An 18738-nucleotide genomic window follows, 5' to 3' on the forward strand; every position below is an offset into this window, starting at 1 on the left:
GGGAAGTGGGGTTGTTTAACCTGGAGAAAAGGAGGTTGAGGGAGGATCTTATTACTATCTACAACTACCTGAAAGGAGGTTTTAGCCAGGTGAGGGTTGGCCTCTTCTCCCAGGTAACAAATGACAGGACAAGAGAAAATGGCCTCAACTTGCATCAGGGGAGATTTAGATTGCATGTGATGAAAAATCTCTTCACCATAGGGGTTGTTGAGTATTGGTAAAGGCTCCCTGGAGAAGTGGCTGAGTCACTGTCCTTGAGGGTATTGCAAACATGTGTAGATGTGGCACTGAGGAATAGTTTATAGTTTAGTAGTGGACTTGGGTTAATGCTGGGCTCAATGATCTTAGAGATGTTTTCCAACCTAAGTGCTGTGATTCAATGAAATTGTGATTCACTGTGGATTGTGTAGGTGATCTGGCAGTATGCTTATTCTGCAACAAAAGATTTTCTCCCTGCATCACTTACACAAGTCCATCTTCTCTTTCTGCAGCCTTCTAGTAAATGCTTCAAACTGTCTCTTATCTCTCCAGTGTGTTTGGTCTGCTCTACTGTTGTCCATTGAGTAGCAACTTGGTCCTGTTCTAGAGGCTGCGGCATTTACCATGCTTTCTTTCTGCGAGCATAACCCAGTGTAACCTTGAATGTTACAGACTTCTTGAGATTGATCTTTCACTACAGGCTATTCTAAAGTACAGTAATGATCTCACAAAAATCAGTCTTTGCTTAGTTGCATTGTTTGCAGGCTTTGGGCCTCCGAACTGGAGGGGGGATGTCTTCTTGACAGTATCAGCTCAGACAAGGCATAGATGCTAAGACTGGTCATCATAATCTTGAAAGTGAGCATGTTACAGCAAATAATATGTCCCTTGCAAATATGTCAATCGCAATAACTTTAGTTATGTTCTTCTGAGTTTCCTCTCTTTTTGTTTGTCAGTATGATACCTGGAGCTTTTCCCCCTGCAGGATTAGAAGAAACAATTGTTTGTTGCATTGACTTTTTTCTTTTCCGGTGAAAAACATAGAAGCCCCCCAAACTCTGATATCTGTCTTCAGTTCCATTATGCGCATATGGTTTTGCTGAGAGATTAGCCTCTTGAAGACAATTTAGTCTTAATTGACTCATTGCCTCTGTATTTTCGTTCTGTCTGAGAGTTGCCAACACCTCCCACACTTTGCAAATTCTGATCTAATCTTGATTCTATATCTTGATTATTTGTTAAATAAAAATCTCCTTTAAGAATAACTTATGTTATCAATAGTCAAAATATATCAGAATCCTCAAGTGCAATTTTTACTTTGTTACTGGGGCTTTTTAATTAAAGTTCACCCCATTGTGCTTATTGTTTTAAAGCACAAGTATTTGGTTAGTTTTATGTTGTCTCTTACTGGGATTTCAGCAAGACTTCTATTGCGGCTTAAGTTAGGAACAAAATTTCATTAAAACAGAATGTTTCATCTGGATTATTCTCACATTCAGATGTGTCTTATGGTTGAGCATGAAGGAGAAAAATTGTTGTGACACTAATAGTTACTGAGTTTCCAAGGAGGTTACTTTCCTCAGTTGCCATGCTTTCTTGTGTTCCTCCAAACTGTTGAATTAGGTCATTTTGGTTTTGTGCTGGGTAGTAGTCTGGAGAAGAGCAGTGGTGTCTATGTAGTGTCACAATTTGACATGAGTATGTCAAAATGCCTGGTTGTGCTGGTTTCAGAGTATAAAACAAATGAGACAGCACTTACAGGAAGTTTTATATCAATGCTGTCAATTCCCCCCTTCCTTGCTTTCTTTCTGCTGCCTTTCCTTTACATTCAATCCACTGTTGGATTTTTCATATCAAAATGCTGGCTTTTCCATATTTAACTTTTTTTTAAATTTAAGGCTCAGTGGTACTGATTTTTCTTATTGCACATTCTTTGAATCTCTGGCAGAAGTCCTGGAGGGGATTTGGGAGCGAAGAAGAAGAAAAAGAAGCAGAAGAGAAAAAAGGAGAAACCAAATTCTGGAGGCACCAAATCAGATTCTGCATCTGACTCCCAGGAGATTAAAATTCAACAACCTTCAAAAGTGAGAGCCTGGTTCTGTTTAATTTGTGCGTGCTTTCTAATTTAATTTTAATTTGCATGTCACTTGTTGTAAAAGTGAGTTGGTAGTTCTGCCTTAGTGTGTGAAAAGTAAGCAAATGGTTCCTGTCCTGAACAGAGGGAAGCAAGCCAAAACCTGGTGTGTCCAGAGCTGCCGTCACCACCACGGTGCTGTACTGTGAGAAAGGCAGAAGAGGAGTTTTGTCTTTCTCTTTGAGCAGTTAGAGCTTGAGCTAGTGACAGCCTCATTGCATAGAATGCATACCATCTGTGATGGTAATGCTTTTAAATAGATCTTGTATTTGGTGAATTGCCTTTAGTTTTTAGCCACCATCTAACTTGGCTTAGTGCAGTTTTGGTCACTTGTGCAGCATGAAGCTCTCTCAGCAGCAGCAGCAGGAGGGAAGGTGGGCCTGCTGTGCTAACCAGAGTTTCTTTAGGGCAAGGAAGCAGCATGTATTTGTACATAAAATGCAGTAATCTCAAACATGGAGATAAAGGCTGAAGTAAAATTTTGCTGTTATAAAGGCCTCCACTATAATTAAGAATGCAAAATTGCTTGAGGGAATGTACAGTCCTGTGGATTTTCTGATAAAATAGCATTGTCTGTGTGTGCCTTTGTCTATCATGTTCTGAATGAGCAGAACATGATGTGGTGCCTTTTTAGCATACAGCTTTTATCCCAAGAGAAATCTGAGTCCAAGAACTAAAGTTTGTAAAACTAAGAAAGTTTTTGGACTGTTGAGCATATTGAGGTAGTTATATTTGCTTTATCTTTATTTTATGGACTGTTGAGCATATTGAGGTAGTTTATATTTCCTTTTATTTGCTTTATTGTGGAGAATTTTACACCATTGTACCAACAGGAATCTTTGTCCTGTAAGATTTGTCAAGTACATTGGGGTTACCAATTAATTTTAGGGGAAAAAGATTGTGTTCTGTCTCATTAGCATAGTGATAGATTTTTGTGTTGTCCCTTTAGATCTTTTCCGTGTTACCCTGATTGCTTTGCATGGGCACATTTGGCACAGGGGACACTTTATAATATGTAGAGAGATCTTAAGTACTTTGCCACATGTTTTGATACTGCCTTTCTGTAAAACATGACATGAACTGCTAATACAAGAAGACTGCTGGCAAATGATGCACAAGTAACTTCACACTCTTACAACTGGCATGAGATAGATTTTCATGATAACACAAAGGCATAGTTAATTGCTATCCTGCGAGTTCCTTGATTTTCTGCTGACCAAGGTTATTGTTCCATGTGTTGCCTCTAATTGCATTAAAAGAAAGCTGCTTCATGGTTTTTTTCTTTTTTTGTGCAAAATTTTAGTCCTGCACCTTGCAGTATTGCACACCATTTCTCTGATGTGATGTGATGTGCAAATGTGGAAGCCTATCCTTGTTCCAAGTTGTGTACTTAGAGTGGCACTGTTCATGATTATTTTACTGACACAAGTTTAGTCAGTTCATTAGCAATCTTAGAAAATTTTCTATTTTATTGGCATAAGGAAAAATTCTTTTATAAGTCTTTCTTTCAAGCTCTAGGCAGCTAAACCACTTTACTCTTCTTCTATGGCTTTCACTTTCTCTACTCACAAATGCATCAACATTGCCTGGGGGGTTATTCTGCCTTCTCTGCTGTGTTGCAGGTCTATCATAGACAACTGTTCTGTTACAGATTTTTTGAAAGCATCTTAGACTGCTGATCTGGATCAGTGTGGAAAAGTATAATTATTTTGTCTGCTTCTCAAGTAATACTTAGATTTTGTATTCTTGTGCTGTATGAAATTTATTACAGAAAACTGGCTTTTAGTGTTTGCTTGCTCTTGGTTGAAAAGAGTATATTTTAGAGGAGAATGACATTGTACACCTTACCTCTAAGAGAAGACACACAAGATCATCAGGTAGAACTCAATGGGGTTCCTGAACTCACTGAAAAGGATTTTGAAAAAGAATTTTGAGGTCACATGAGTTTGTAAACAGATCTGTCAGTATGGAGATGGGTAAAGCAGAACAGTGCTTTACCCTTCTCCTTGGCTTCTGCCTTCCTTATATGGGATGGTAGTGGTGGTGGACCTTTCGAACACTGGTGTGAGTGCAGTCATAGCAGTAAATACATAGCATTGTATGCTTACAGTGACCTTGAGGACATTTCACTTCATCTTACAAGACTTCCATCTGTCCCTATTACAAGTTCCAGTGATGTAGGCTGTCCACACTGACACAAAGAAAGCTTGCCATATCTGCAGTCTCATCAGTCATTATTGCAGTCACTGGTGGCCTACATAACCTAGTCACAGAATAATAGATGGGAAGGGACATCTGAAGGTTCTTTGACCAACCTGCTGCTTAGAGCAGGTCCAGCTAGATCAGGTTGCTCAGGCCTAGATCAGTTGCTTGGTCTACAAGGACAGAGACTTCACGATCTTTGTGAGTAACTTATTCCAGTGTTTGACTACAGTTTTTGGTTAAAAAAAAAGCAATTCCTTATATCTAAATGGATTTTGCTGGTTTGCAACTTGTCTCCTTTGTTTCTTGTCCTATCACTGTGTTCCTCTGAAAAAAATTGGCTCAGCTCTCTTTATACCCTCCCATTAGGCAGTAATAAGATTTCTCCTACTCCCTCAACTTTCTCTTCTTAAGGCTGAGCAAACCAAGGTCTCTCATCCTCTTCTCCTTGTGTGTGATGTGCTTCAGCCCCCATTTATCTTGGTGCTCTCCAGAGAACTCGCAACACTCTGTCAATGTTCTCCTTGTAATGGAGAACCCCAAACTGTAAGGTGTGATCTCAGGGGTGCCAGGCAAGATTTCCTGGCCAGTCTTACTGGTACTGCCTAGTATGCAGATGTCTTTTGCTGGCCAGCAATCTGCTGGCTCACATCCAGCCCTCTGGACCTCTAAGCTGTTTTCTGCAAGCTGCTTCCTAGCCAGTCCATGTTGGCCTCTGCCTTTGCATGGGCTTTTTCTATCCCAGGTAGAGGACTTTGCTTTTGTCAAACTTGATTAACAAGCTTTTTCCAGCTTGTCAGAATAGCTTTGAATAGCTGCTCTGTGGTTCAGCGTATCAACAATTCTAGGAATTCTTCTTCTAGGTATCATCTGTGCACTTGCAGAGAAAGTACTCTTTGTCAAGTCCAGATCATTAAACAGTATGGATGGACACCTGAATCCTCTCCCTTGCATTCTTAAAAACTGGTGACATTTCCCTTTATCTATTTATAGGAAACTTCCACCAATTGCTATTTTAAACTTAATAGATGTTAGTTGCACTAACATCAGGCAGCTCTCTTAGCATCCTTATATGCCTTTCTTCTGTTTTCAGGGACCTATGCATGATTAGTTTGCTCAACAGTCTCCTAAGTTTCTCTCAGACTGCTACAGTGCACAGGGACATCAAAGGCCTGAGGTCATCAACAAAACTGAGGCAAAACCATCATTTTGTACCTCAGCCCCGTTGCACAACAGGGCTGTCTTGTGCTGTGAAGAGATATTTACCCTAAACTGAAATTAAACAAAAGAGCTGGTTTTTGTTTTTATAATTCATGGGCAGTTCTGTGTAGGTTTTCCTTGCTTTCTGTTGAAAGAAAACAAAAAGTATTGAAAGTAAACTTCTTAGGCTGATCTCTGAGTGTTTCGAAATGAAAAGGATTCCTCCTGATGTCCCTAGCCATGGTCTATTTAGTACCTGAACATTAATGTCTTACTATTATGCTAGTAAGATCTTTCTTAGGAACTTTTGGGTTTTTTATAGATTTTCTGCTTTTTTAATATAGAAGACATATTATAGACTTTAAATAAATATACAGAATAAATTACAGTGTGTCAGCATTTATGTATGGTTTCATGGTGTACTAATGAGATTTCAGAATTTTTCTAGTGGCATTAGTAATTTATGTCTCTATTATCCTGATATAGAAATAAAGTAGGTTTTTTAGGCTGGGACGGTGTTGTTCTAAAGTGCATAAACATGTTAATTCACAGTTACTCAGTTGACAGGTGTTTAATGCACACTTACAGGTGAAATTTGCAACACTTAAACATTAGGCATTTTGTTTCATTAATAAAAGTGTTTACTATAAATATTAAATGATAGGCTGCTTGAGCTCCAGGCACAAAGTTTTGCTCTTCTCGTGATTGAGGACACCAGAGGCTGATCACCCAAATTAAGCTTTACCTTCATTATTACATTTATTTTATGGTGGTTTTTCAATGTAGGAATCCTAAAAAGAAAGTGAAATATGGAAATAGTAGTCCTTTGCTTATTTAGTAAAAAAAACCAAAAAAAACAGTGTGGCTTGAAATCTCTGTGCAGAGTTGCTTAACATTTTCCAGTACATTTAAAACTATTCTTTCAGATGCATTATTGCACTGCAGTCTAGGGAAACCTGAGCACAAGCATGCTGTAGGTATACCTCAGTACAGGACTTACCACCAGGAAGATAACAAAACAAAACAAACAGTTTTAAAAAGAGAGAGGGAAAAAAAATCCCTTTAGATTTAGAGGTCTGTTACCATTATTCCACTGTACTGTCCTCTGCAGGAAAAATTCTTATTCCTGTTATATTTACTCACAGTTATCAAAAAACTCCACGTGTACCAATGGTACCTTTATTGTTAAATACCTAAACTGACCCTTTTTTTTAAATTTTATTTTACTGTGTTTTACCAGGGGAACAGGGAATATAAGAGGCATTTGTTTATTGCGATACAGCATCCTGCCTTAATGCTGCTGTATTTGTGTTAAAAATGTTGATGTTTCTTGGTTAAATGCAAGTACTGCTGGCAGCTATTTTGTTTGCTTAACCTAACTTTTTTCTACCTTCCTGTCTACAAACATTGTACCTAAACTAACCATTATGAGAAGAGTACATGTAAGAGTAGGTAACAGTAAAAGAAATTAACATGTTTGTACAGCTATTCACAAAGTAAATGTACTCAATAAGCTTCCTGTTCTGTTTGTCTCTTTGTGCAGAATCCAGCCATTCCAATGCAGAAGCTTCAAGACATCCAGAGAGCAATGGAGCTGCTCTCTGCATGCCAAGGCCCAGCAAAGAATATTGATGAGGCTACCAAACGTAAATACCAGTTTTGGGATACGCAGCCTGTACCTAAACTTAGTAAGTTTAACTGGATCTGTGTGAAAGATCTGTCTTATGATCACTAAAGACATAATGTGCTAGCTCTGTGGCATGTTCTCTAAAATGGGTATAGTGTTGAACTGTGTGCGGTAGGGATCCTTAGTCTTTTGTATTTTATGTGGAATTCTTGATGTTTTCCAGGGAAGTGCTTGTCTTCCCCTCAGATAATATGCAAGATAGAAGTTAATAAGTCTCATTCTGATGTCCTCTGTAAAAATGGGAAATGCTATTGAAATAGCATTCTTTTGTGTATTTTAGGTCTGAAATATTGAACAATAGAACATAGAAGTCTTTTTCACTTTAGGAGAAGTAAGAACTCTTAAGTGGTGACAAAGAGTAAACTTTAATGTTTTTATTAGTAGTATTTGTTTTGTTTGTTTATTTGTATTTCCTTTATTTTTTTTTCAATAAATGGATTTGCTATCACAGAAATGACTCTCCTGCCATAGGTTGCACTGTTTTCATACAGCTTTAAGTAGACAGTGGCACTTGTCTGATACACAGACTCTTTTTCTGCTGTGTGTTCATGTTCTCCTCCACAACATACACTACGTTGAAGACATGCTTTCTCGGATTCTGTCCTCTTCTTGATTCCAAGTGAGATGATAAGGTGATCTCTCCTTGCCTTTAAATTTATAATGAATTTGGCAAGTTATTTTTTATACTGATCTGATCCCTGATAACACAGTTGGTAAATCTTCTCATTGTTGGAGAAAGTAGTTGCTGACTGTGTTCTCTGCATTGCTTTCTGAACCTTCTTTTTCTGCTTTCATTATCTTCAAGTTAAGCAGTTACAGCTTTTCAGTGTGAACATACCTTGGGGACCCCACAAGTAAAACATTCTCAGCACAGTAGCTGGTGCTGCTATGTGCTGCAGGTTTCTCTCCATTGTGCTGGAGTCTGGAATAGAATAAGCAGAAATAAGGTAGAATCTAAAGCACAGGAGCACTCTGCTCCCTCTCTTGCCACAGGCAGCTTTTCACATTAATCCATAGCTATAGCTTAATCCATAGCAATCTTATTTCTTCCTGACTTTTCTTGCATAGAGAAGTCCAGAGCAGGGTCCCTGGATACAGTATTTTCCTTTGGATTGGGTTGAATTGACCTGCCATGGCTTTACTCTATCCAAATACCTGCATAAAGTAATGGTAGTAATCGTCACCAGCAATCCAGCCTAAATGGAGAAAGACCCTAGCCAAAATAAGTTAAAGTGTAAATCAAAAAATGCTCTGGCCATAATCAAGCTTTTCCAGAGCTAGTTGAGGTGTCTGTGCAGTAGTGCCAGGAGTTCAGTTCAGGCTAATCAATGTGTCTTAGATAGAGAGGAGAGTCTGTCACTTTCCAGTCTAAAAAGGCCCATACAGTGGCTAAGAAAATTACTTGCTAGTGTTGTTCAGTAGAAATATGTTTCATTGAATTTGGTCAGTGAGGTTTTGTCCAACAGTCTATGAATTAATCACACAGATTTTTTTAAGCTTTTCTTTATCTGCTGAATGAACAGATTGGGAAGTCATCACTAGTTGATACGCTTTATGTGTTTAGGTGGAAAAAATAATCTGTCAATTCAAGAAAATGTTGTAGGGATCTTTGCATTAAACTAACTTCAGAATCCTTTGGCCTTCAAGTTAAAATAATTAGCAATAGGTCCTTTAGTTATGCCAAACCTGCCATTTAGTGGCAGTAATATTGGGCTGTTGGTACTTTTCAGAGTTTGCTTAAAAATGCTAATAATTATGACCTTCCAAACTGCATGGCAGGTCATAACTATAGTCAGGATTGTGCATCATGTGGAAAAATTCATACTCAAGGGAACCTTTGACTGTCTAGTTTGATGATGGCTAACGATACAGTTACCGTTATGATGGCATAACGATACAGTTGAGTGTTTATGGGTAAGAATCAGGGAGAAGGCCAACAGGGCAGATAACCGTGGTGTGAGTCAGTTCTAGACCTCCCAGCCAGGATGAAGAGGCAAATGAAATATTTTTTAAACATCTGGCAGAAGTCTTGCAATCACTAGCCGTTGTTCTCATCAGGACTTCAACCTACGTAGGATTTACTACAATTATAAGAGTGACTTAATTATAGATTCTAGATAACAGCATTCCTACTATGCTCAACTCAGCGCATGCACACAGGCAGAGAGTTGTTTACATGCTACCGTGTTCAAAGGTGCCTGTTAAAAATTCCCCTTGAGCCCAGTGACATACACTGAGTCCCTTGCATTTCTCAGCAGGAAGGGTTGAGCTTTGAGGAGTGGAGGGTGTCAGTGTAGGCCTCGTCCACAGCAAGTCTTCAGTGCATCACAGACTTGAGGGTTTGCAAGACATCCCTCTCAGAGGGAGGAGCTGGTGCAGCCCACTGCAGTCCAGGGCACTGTAAAGGGCCTCACTTAGGACCACTTTTCATAGGATTGCAAGGTAATTGGCTTTAATAATCAGTAAGTTTCCACCATGGTGGTAACACACATTGGTAACTGCTTTTTGAAAAAAAAAAGCAGAAAAATCCCATCCCATAACAATGGTACCATTTCACTTGGGCTACAGTTTAGGTAAATGGTGTTCCAAGGCTCTCAGGGAATAGCTGATTATTAGGGAATAACTGATTATCCCTTGTTCCCCACCTTTTTCAGGCAAATGATGATCCTGATACAGTCAGTGTCACTCACACCTTTACTGTGCAGGAGCTCCTGTTAATGGTCAAGGGACATTTCACTGCCCAGCTGGTTTGGTCAAGGCTTACTCGGAACTGCTGAGATCATAGAGTAGGCCCAAGGATGGATGGAGAGATGCACCACCAAAGGGACTGCAAAGATGCTGAGGTTATGCAGGGAGAAAATCAGGAGGTCCAAAGCCCTTACAGTGTAATCTGATTCAAAAGACAATGCTACAAGAAAGACATTGAGGTGCTGGACTGAGTCCAGAGAAGGGCAACAAACCTGGTAAAGGGTCTTGCACACAAGTCTGATGAGGAGTGGCTGAGGGAGCTGGGGTTGTTTAACCTGGAGAAAAGGGGGCTCAGAGCAGACCTTATCACTCTACAACTACCTGAAACGAGGTTGTGGCCAGGTGGGGGTCAGCCTCATACAGCTAACAAGCACTAGGACAAGGGGAAGCTACCTCAAGGGGAGCTGTGCCAGGGAGATTTAGATGGGATGTTAGGAAAAATCTGTTCACTGAAGGATGGTTGAGAATTGGGAGAGGCTCCCCAGGGAAGTAGTGGGGTCACCATCCCTGGAGGTATTGAAAAGATATGATGCCTAGGAACATGGTTTAGTGGTGGGCTTGGCAGTGTATGGTTAGTGATTGGAGTGATCTTACAGGTCCTTTCCAAATCTAAATGATTCTATGATTTAGTAGGTGCTGCTCCTTAGAAGAGGAACAGCTGCAGTTTAATAGTGCAGGAAGACTGAGCTGTAAAGTAAGGGAGGAGAAGAAAGCATGCCTTCGAGTAGGATTTTTGGAACACATTTCACATACCACCAGTATCTCTTAAATGCCCTGGCTTTGCTATGTCACTGCTCCTGAGTAATCCTGTTGAGTTCAGGTCTGTTCAGGGCAGTGGTAAACAGGATCTGAGCCATAGCTTGTTAGCTGTGAGTACATGTTCTCATGATGAGGCTGTGGATCTCATGGCTGGCTAAATGCTGTGCGTGTGCTGATAAGTTGTTGTCTCTTGTGTTATGAAATGCAGGGTGTCAGTTGAGATGGAGTGCTTCTGTGCATATCTATAAATATTTTGATGAGACAGTCATTAGTCTGAATGTGATCTATGAAAATGAGAAGTAGTGTAAACTAATAATACTAATTTTTTCAGCATTTTTTAAAAGCTTCTTGTTCCATTCACATAATTATGAGGAAATACATGATGTGAAATAAATGCAGTTTACAGAAGTATCAGGAAAGCTAGCAATGTAATAGTTTTTTGTTTGGTTTTTTTTCTCCTCCTCCCTCAAAAGATGAAGTTATAACTTCACATGGTGCAATTGAACCAGATAAGGACAATGTCCGCCTAGAGCCATATTCTTTGCCACAGGGTTTTATGTGGGACACATTGGACCTTAGCAATGCTGAAGTTGTAAGTAGAACAATTTTTATATGTATCTAAAATAATTCAAGTTTTTTTCTGATTGATATGTGGATAAGTCTTTGGATTTTTTTGTGTATGTTTTCAGCTGAAGGAGTTATACACACTATTAAATGAGAATTACGTAGAAGATGATGATAATATGTTTAGGTTTGATTATTCACCTGAATTTCTTCTGTGGTGAGTAGCAAGTTCCACATTCTGTTCTGGCTGGACTGCAATGAAGGGTGTTTTTATTACATCTTCTTAGGCAGTAATTTGTAATTATTTCTGTCATCAATTCTAGGGCATTGCGTCCTCCGGGCTGGTTACCGCAATGGCACTGCGGGGTTAGAGTGTCTTCAAACAAAAAACTGGTAGGATTCATAAGTGCCATCCCTGCAAATATTCGTATTTATGACAGGTAAAATGCACCAGTACTTTTGTATTTGTTAAAGAATAATGCCACAAAACTAACCTTAAACTGGTATCCATTGCTATGGAGAAATTAAAAAGAGAGAACAAGGTGAAGAGCACCAATATTTATTTGAAGAGTTTTCTTAGTGATGAATGATGCATCTAATGCCATACAGTTTTCTGACCCTGCTGAAAAGCATTTATAGTTGATCAGCTGGTCTTCTTTGCCAAGTGTTCATACACTGACAAACATAAAGCATTGTGACTCCACATAGTTTTGCTTAGATGCTATACTGCATCTTAAAGTAAAGCAATCAGTTAAGTCTTGATAGAGCTTTGGTAAAGAAGTATTGCAAACCTCTTAGAGATAGCTTGCATATTGCACAGTTTGTCATTGCTGTCACATAGGCATAGATTAGTGTTCATTGCAGATGTACTTTGTCACAGGCAAGTTTATTTTACTTCAAATTCTTCTGTCACAGTATGGACAGCTGTAATTATAAAAATGGAAACATGTAATGTGTAACTCTCTTTAATTTTTTAACTACTTAATGTCTTTTTAGTGTGAAGAAAATGGTAGAAATCAATTTTCTGTGTGTCCATAAGAAACTGAGGTCTAAACGGGTGGCACCTGTATTGATTCGGGAAATAACCAGAAGAGTAAACTTGGAAGGAATTTTTCAGGCTGTTTACACTGCTGGAGTGGTACTTCCCAAACCTGTGGCCACTTGCAGGTAACCTAGGTGATGTTCTTAATATTATTGGTTCCTATAACAGTAATTTTTAAGAAAATTTAACAAAACTGTCTAAAAACAGTAAAAGGATAAAATTCAAAGCTATTAAATGTTGTGGCCTTGACTAACCTGAAGGCCAGAGTGTTTGTTAGTGTTGGGTTTTTTTGTGTTGGGGTGTTTTTTCCCCCTTCCCTCCCAATGCCTTGGATGAAATAGCTTCTCGGACTAAAATTTAAAAAAAAAATTGTGGTTTGTTTAGCATACTTTAAATAGACTAACAGATGTTTCTGTTGACCTTCTGGTGGCAGCCATGCTAGTAGTGGCAACATTGTATACCTGTGTTTTTCAAATGGCCTGTGTCCCTACTGGGACACTTCCCTGTTAACCTGGTGGCGTGCCACAGATGGCAGAGCGTTTCTGGTAATTGTATGATTTGCTTTTTTGAAATACTTTCATCTTTCCTGGAGAAAGGAGGACTTTTTTGGCATTTGATAAATACAGGAACACTACCATGGGGGAAGAGTTACAGTCAAATATAATTCCATTTGCTTGGAATGGATTTTATTTCTACTTGGAAAAGTTCAGTTCCTGCACTTTTAGTTCAGCTGTTTAGACTTCTGGAGGACAGAGTACCTTTTGATTTGAAATTGTTTTGTACCTATCAACACCAAAGATCCTGTAAGTTTCTGTAAGGAAAGATGGGGGGTGGGGGGGAAATAAAAAGCTATGCTGTGTTAGAATAACCAGAGATGCTCTGTTGCACAATGACCTCCTAGCAAAGGGAGAGCTCCTTCAAAAAAAAAATGCTCAGACATGAGCAGAGGGTGCTGTCTGCACAAGAAAATAAATGTTGCTATGTATGTATGGTGAGTTTTCAGGGCTGTGACAAATGCTAAAATGTTTAGCCCTGTGCTTATTCATTCTGTATCAAAAAGCATTTGCTTAGATTGAGAATACTGTGATAGCAGGCTTGTTTTAAAAGCTATTTCTTGGATATAACTTTTCCTTAATTTTTTTTTTTGTTAATCAGCCTTCTTATAGATGTACTACAGGCTTGCTTAGAAACAAATTTGAAGAGTTGAAAAGAAGGAAGCAAGAAAGCAGAGCAATGGATGCAAGTGACACTGACACTTAAAGTACTATTTAAATTCATGATTTGGTTCTATTTCCAGGTATTGGCATCGATCACTAAATCCCAGAAAACTGGTGGAGGTGAAATTTTCACATTTAAGTAGAAACATGACTCTACAAAGAACAATGAAGCTCTACAGACTTCCTGATGTAAGCAATATGACATCTAGAGAATCCCCACAGTTATTGTGAGGCCCAAAATAACCTTCCATCTGTCTCTGACAGCACAGGCTTTTCTGTGTAAAGGCAGTGCATGCAGGACATTAAAAAAATAATCTCTGGTTGATGAAAAGGACCTTAAGGGCTATACTAAACAGAAGAGACTGTTGCTGGAAATCTGGATCTCTATGGAGAAAATACAAATTTTAACCTAAAATCCTTAAACAAAGGAAAAAAAAAAAAACCCAGAAAGCTTGACTTCACAAACATGTGGGATTGAGTTGAAGATGCATAAGACTATTCTCGGTATGTTTAATCTGATAAGAGTTTACTGGAACAGAAAATCAACAGTTCATGTCATAAAATTCTCAGAGAAATCCATCAGCAACTTGGCTGAATACAATCATATTGTTGATTCCACTCTAATTCATATTTTTTTCTGTGCTGTCAGAGAGTGTTGTTCTTCTGCATTGAGCAGGCTCAGTAAAAGCCACTTCAAAATGTTGTGCACTGTTAGTTTGCATGGTCTAGTAAAAAGCAAGTATTCTGGCATAGCTAGGTTAGTAAATTTTTTTTTCTCATGTTTTCAGCTAATAGTTAAGCTTGTAAAAAGCCTTAGGGTGCATTTCCATGACAGAGCAAGTCACTGTAAATGCTACGTACTGTTAAAAAAATCTCATTGCTGTAATTAATAGCCTGTAGAATTTAGTCTGAGCTTTATGGCTGAAAACAATTTATTTGCTTGTAAAAGCTACCTTTTTTGAAGGGATTGCAGAGTATCTCTTACCTCTACCTTATCAGTAAACCTCTCTTTCTTTAAACAAACCCTCTCTTCTGGTTAAAAACAATACTTTTTTTTCCTCACTCATAGTATTTATAATTATTTATCTGATTTTGGAGAATGGTGTCTGTTGCTATATTTGACTTGATGCTGCAGATTCTCTTAGTGCTCAGATATTTGAGCAGCAGGCTGAGCAGCCTTTGGAATAAAGCACATGCCATGCCTTGATCCATATTCCTGCTGCTGTGGGAGAGCCTCGTTTCCTGCTCCGCCTGGTGCCACCTGTGCCTGCACGTGCAGCTTCTCCCTTGCGTGCAGGGCAGCAGTTTGCAGAGCTTAAGAATTAATAACCAAGTTAATTGGGTTTTAATCTTGAGCAGCTAAATATAGCTTCCATCAAATCTTGAAGACATTTTTAACAGTCTGGAGAGTGTAATATACAATTTCAAGTGTAGGTTTTGGTGGCGACTCTAGTAACATTGCTTATGGAAACAACTGAGGAAGTGATTAAAGAATAAGGATCTTACTTGTAGTACCAAAGATATAACTACAGAGAATCATTAGAAATAGCAGTTGTATCCTGATCATTTTCCTTTATCATAAAACCCAGTTTCAACAGAGAAGTAAATTATGAAAAACAAATAATATATCATTATCTCATCCATAAAATATGGCTAAGGGAAACATACACTGTACACAGAAGTACAAATAGAAAATAGGTGCTTTCAAAATCAGCTTTCAAAACTGAGTGATGTAGGAGCTCACATACCTCAGGATTTTTGTTATTTTTAGGTTGGATTTGGGAGCTTCTCAATGGAAAATGAAGATTTAATCCTTGTTCTGGTGATTTCTCTTTAGATCTTGTGCTTTGGGTTTATTTGGAGGCTTTTTTTTTCCTGAGAAAGGGATTAAGTGCTGTTGAGGGTTGTTTTTGTCAGTTTCAGGCAGTTATAAACACTATTGTCAAACGAATTTGTCCATTCAGTCCATGCTATCCTGTCCCTTCACACCAAACACTGTTTCTTGCATTTTAACCTCCTTTCTTAGTGTCCTTGGAATATCATTGGCACTAGGAGCTCATCTCCCTTTAAGAGAATTAATCATTCATAATCACTTACACAGCCTGAATTAAAAAGGTTTTCAGGTGTAATAAATACTGTAATTAATAAATATCACCCTCCCTAAAGGCTGTGCATGTACCTATAGATACAAAAAAATAAAAGTTTTTTTTCCTAAGTGTTTAATCTCTTGAGCAAGGAGTTTTCTGGAAGAAGTAAAAATTGTCAGTATTTAGAGTCAGGACAGGAGTATATTTGTGTCTGTTGTCTTTTCGTGACCAGCTGGGATCCTAACGCTGGACAGTTGCATGATTACATGCCCAGAGAAACAAATTTTAGCACAGTTCTGTACACTTTCCTCACCTCTGGGATTGCAAATAGTCACTTACTGGTGGCAATTCTGAGCACTACTGGGGGGAAAAAGAGCTTCCACCCCAGCTGCTTTTCTTCCATCCTTCCTGTATGTCAAGTGTACACCCTTCTGGAATAAGGGCATTTAAAAATACAGATGATGTACTGTTGTGGAGTCAAACCATAGTCCCAGGCTTCCTGGAAAAGCAGGAATGCTGAAATGTAATACACAGGCCAGAGCTGTGGCAAAATGTTCCTTGATTTCTCATCTGGCTGCTGACTCCCAGAGCGTGTGAATAAACATCTCCCCCAGAATAATGCCTTTTGGGCAAAGCATAATCAGCTACACTAATTTCAGGCTTCCAGTAATCAAGTCTCTACCTGGCTGCTCTTGCAATCAACTTTGCTATGATTAATGTGGGACGTGCCCGAGTATGTAGCTCAGACAGATGAGGCAGGATAAATGAGCACTTAAGAGAGTAAGCATTAGCCTCCCCAAAAGGAAATATCCAGAAGGCTGGCAAAAGATGGGAAGAAAACTTAAATCACTTTTGCTTGTTTAAACAATTGCATAATACTAGAAAGTAATTCTTTCCTTTTCTGATGTTTGAAGTCAGAAAAATATTTGTTGAAATAGGTTTTTAATTTCAGGCAGCTGTAAGTTATGAGAAGCTTTCTTGTTACCAGAATAGCAGTTGTGCCTGCATAGAAAGTTGTTAGCAAGGAAGTTTACAAATGCTAAAAATAGGTAGAATCTTTTTAGTTAAATAATTTATAATTAAACTTAATCAGCTGACACTGATGTATAGCTTGACTGTAATTGTCATAAGTTTGAATTGCTTGTGTTCTTGTCTTGAGATAACTTCTGATATGCAAGTTTCTTTGTTTTGTTTCCATGTCTGGGCCTCAGGTAGTTTAGAAGAAGATAAGAAATAGATTGACCTAAAAAAAAAAAAAAAAACCAAAACAAACTGCACAAAGTGTAGGCAGTTGGTGATGGTATGTCTTTCTCTGGAGAAATGAAGCTATTTCAATAATGAAAAGATTGAAGTGCCCCAGACTGTCCCAATAATTAGAAGAGAGGAAATTCTGATTGAAAGCTGTTTGTAAAATAGCATAATGAATTAGGTGGCTGGGATAAAGTAGGCTAATAATGAATGCATTATAGCAAGTGGAGTGACTCTGCAACCTACTTTCAGCCTTTGCTGTGTGTGCAGTTTTCCTTTCAACATCTTAACATTTATTTTTCTTTTTTTACACTAAGGCCACAAAGACTTCAGGTTTGAGACCAATGGAACAAAAAGATACTAAAGCAGTACAAGAATTAATCAATACTTACTTGAAACAGTTTAATCTTGCTCCTGTGATGGATGAAGAAGAGGTGGCCCACTGGTTCCTGCCTCGGGATCATATTATTGACACTTATGTGGTAGAGGTAAAATATGCTCTAATACATATTAATGTGTGTGAGTGTCACTCAGTAGTTCAGAGCACTCTGCACTCAGAGTGCCAGACTAGTTCATATCAGCATCAAGTTTTTGGAATGCAGGCAATATGAAATATGTGTATTATAGGTAGAATTTGATACCATGAGTACTAGCTTTGTTCTTTGTATTACATTCTGTTAATAAGAATATGTTTGGCTGTGATAAACTGCAGCGCTCCTAGAATATCTGGAATATCAAAATAATCACTATCTTGACAAGAACCCTACATATTTTAAGATCAACTTTTCCACCTGCGTTTCTTGATTCCTTTATACAGAGGTATGACATGATACTAAGCAGTGGTCTTCAAACCTTATTTTCTAGAAATAAGGAAAAATTATGCCATGACTGAGATAAGGATTTGGTTTGAATTGACTGTCATTATCCCATGTGTACACGTTTCTGCCATACATCATTACAAAATTCTGTTTTAAAAAAACTAATTTTAGAGGCACCTGCTGGAGGAACTATATTTTTTGATGGTTTGCTTCAGTAAAGTGTGTTTTTTCCAGTAAAAGAATGTGTGTATATATGTGTATGAATTTGCAGATATATACACACACACACACACACACACACACACACACACATATCTACCACCCCCACCCTCCAAAGAATTGGTCATAATGCTTCTCTCAAAATAAGGAGTGCAGGAATAGATTAGCATTTGGATTGGAAATCTCCCAGACATGTTTGGAATAGATGCACTAAAGCTAGTGGAAAGATACACCCTTCCCTTTGAGTCCATATAAATTCAGTTGTAGACAGTATATTTAGACAGTGTATTACTTTGCTTAAAGTGATAATATTATTTTAAAATGATCAGGACTAACATCCCTAGACCTTCTCCTCATAGAAAAGCCGTAGGTTGTGAAGGTCAGTGTAACTGTAGCCTGAATTTGTGCAGGAGCCTCAGCTGAATTAGGAAACCTAGAGCTAAATAAAAGCCATCAGTTTTTATTGTCCAAGCTTAGCTTTCTGCTTATTTTGTAGTGGGCCTAGTGCTCATTGGACTTTTCCATGGTCTAATTTATAGTCCTACCTTCTTTCTCCACTCCCTCTTTTCCCTGCCCTCTGCCCTGCTCCCTGACTTGGTTTTTGGCTTGCTTTGTGAGTTGAAGCCTACAGGAGAGTTCACAAGTACCACGATTAGCATGAATGTGACACTAACAGTGCCATATTAACTAAACAGCACGGTCTTCACTTACTTGTTTTATGCTGTCTCTTGGACTAGTTTTTTACTATACAAAGTGTACGTTTGCTAGTGCTTAAAATCTTTTTAAGACCAGTGTGACCTGGAGAAGCTACTGTCAGACCTTTAAGTCATCTTT

At 38.5% G+C, this 18738-nt stretch overlaps 1 protein-coding gene across 4 annotated transcripts in view; it reads left to right on the plus strand.

Moving 5' to 3' along the window:
• NMT2 (N-myristoyltransferase 2) overlaps positions 1–18738 on the plus strand; it is a 34760-nt gene that overhangs the window by 6721 nt on the left and 9301 nt on the right. For 2 of the 4 annotated variants that reach the window (XM_053950567.1, XM_053950558.1), the window contains exons 2-8: positions 7059–7203; positions 11183–11301; positions 11399–11490; positions 11597–11713; positions 12270–12440; positions 13613–13721; positions 17185–17355. In XM_053950567.1, coding sequence (XP_053806542.1) covers positions 7074–7203; positions 11183–11301; positions 11399–11490; positions 11597–11713; positions 12270–12440; positions 13613–13721; positions 17185–17355 — 909 coding nt within the window. In that variant the 5' untranslated portion in view covers positions 7059–7073. Of the gene's footprint in view, positions 1–1927; positions 2089–7058; positions 7204–11182; positions 11302–11398; positions 11491–11596; positions 11714–12269; positions 12441–13612; positions 13722–17184; positions 17356–18738 lie in introns of those variants that run through there. The other 2 variants (XM_053950550.1, XM_053950574.1) reach the window with 2 other exon arrangements.

This window comes from Vidua chalybeata, chromosome 1 (assembly GCF_026979565.1).
Source record: "Vidua chalybeata isolate OUT-0048 chromosome 1, bVidCha1 merged haplotype, whole genome shotgun sequence".
NCBI classification, from domain to species: domain Eukaryota; kingdom Metazoa; phylum Chordata; class Aves; order Passeriformes; family Viduidae; genus Vidua; species Vidua chalybeata.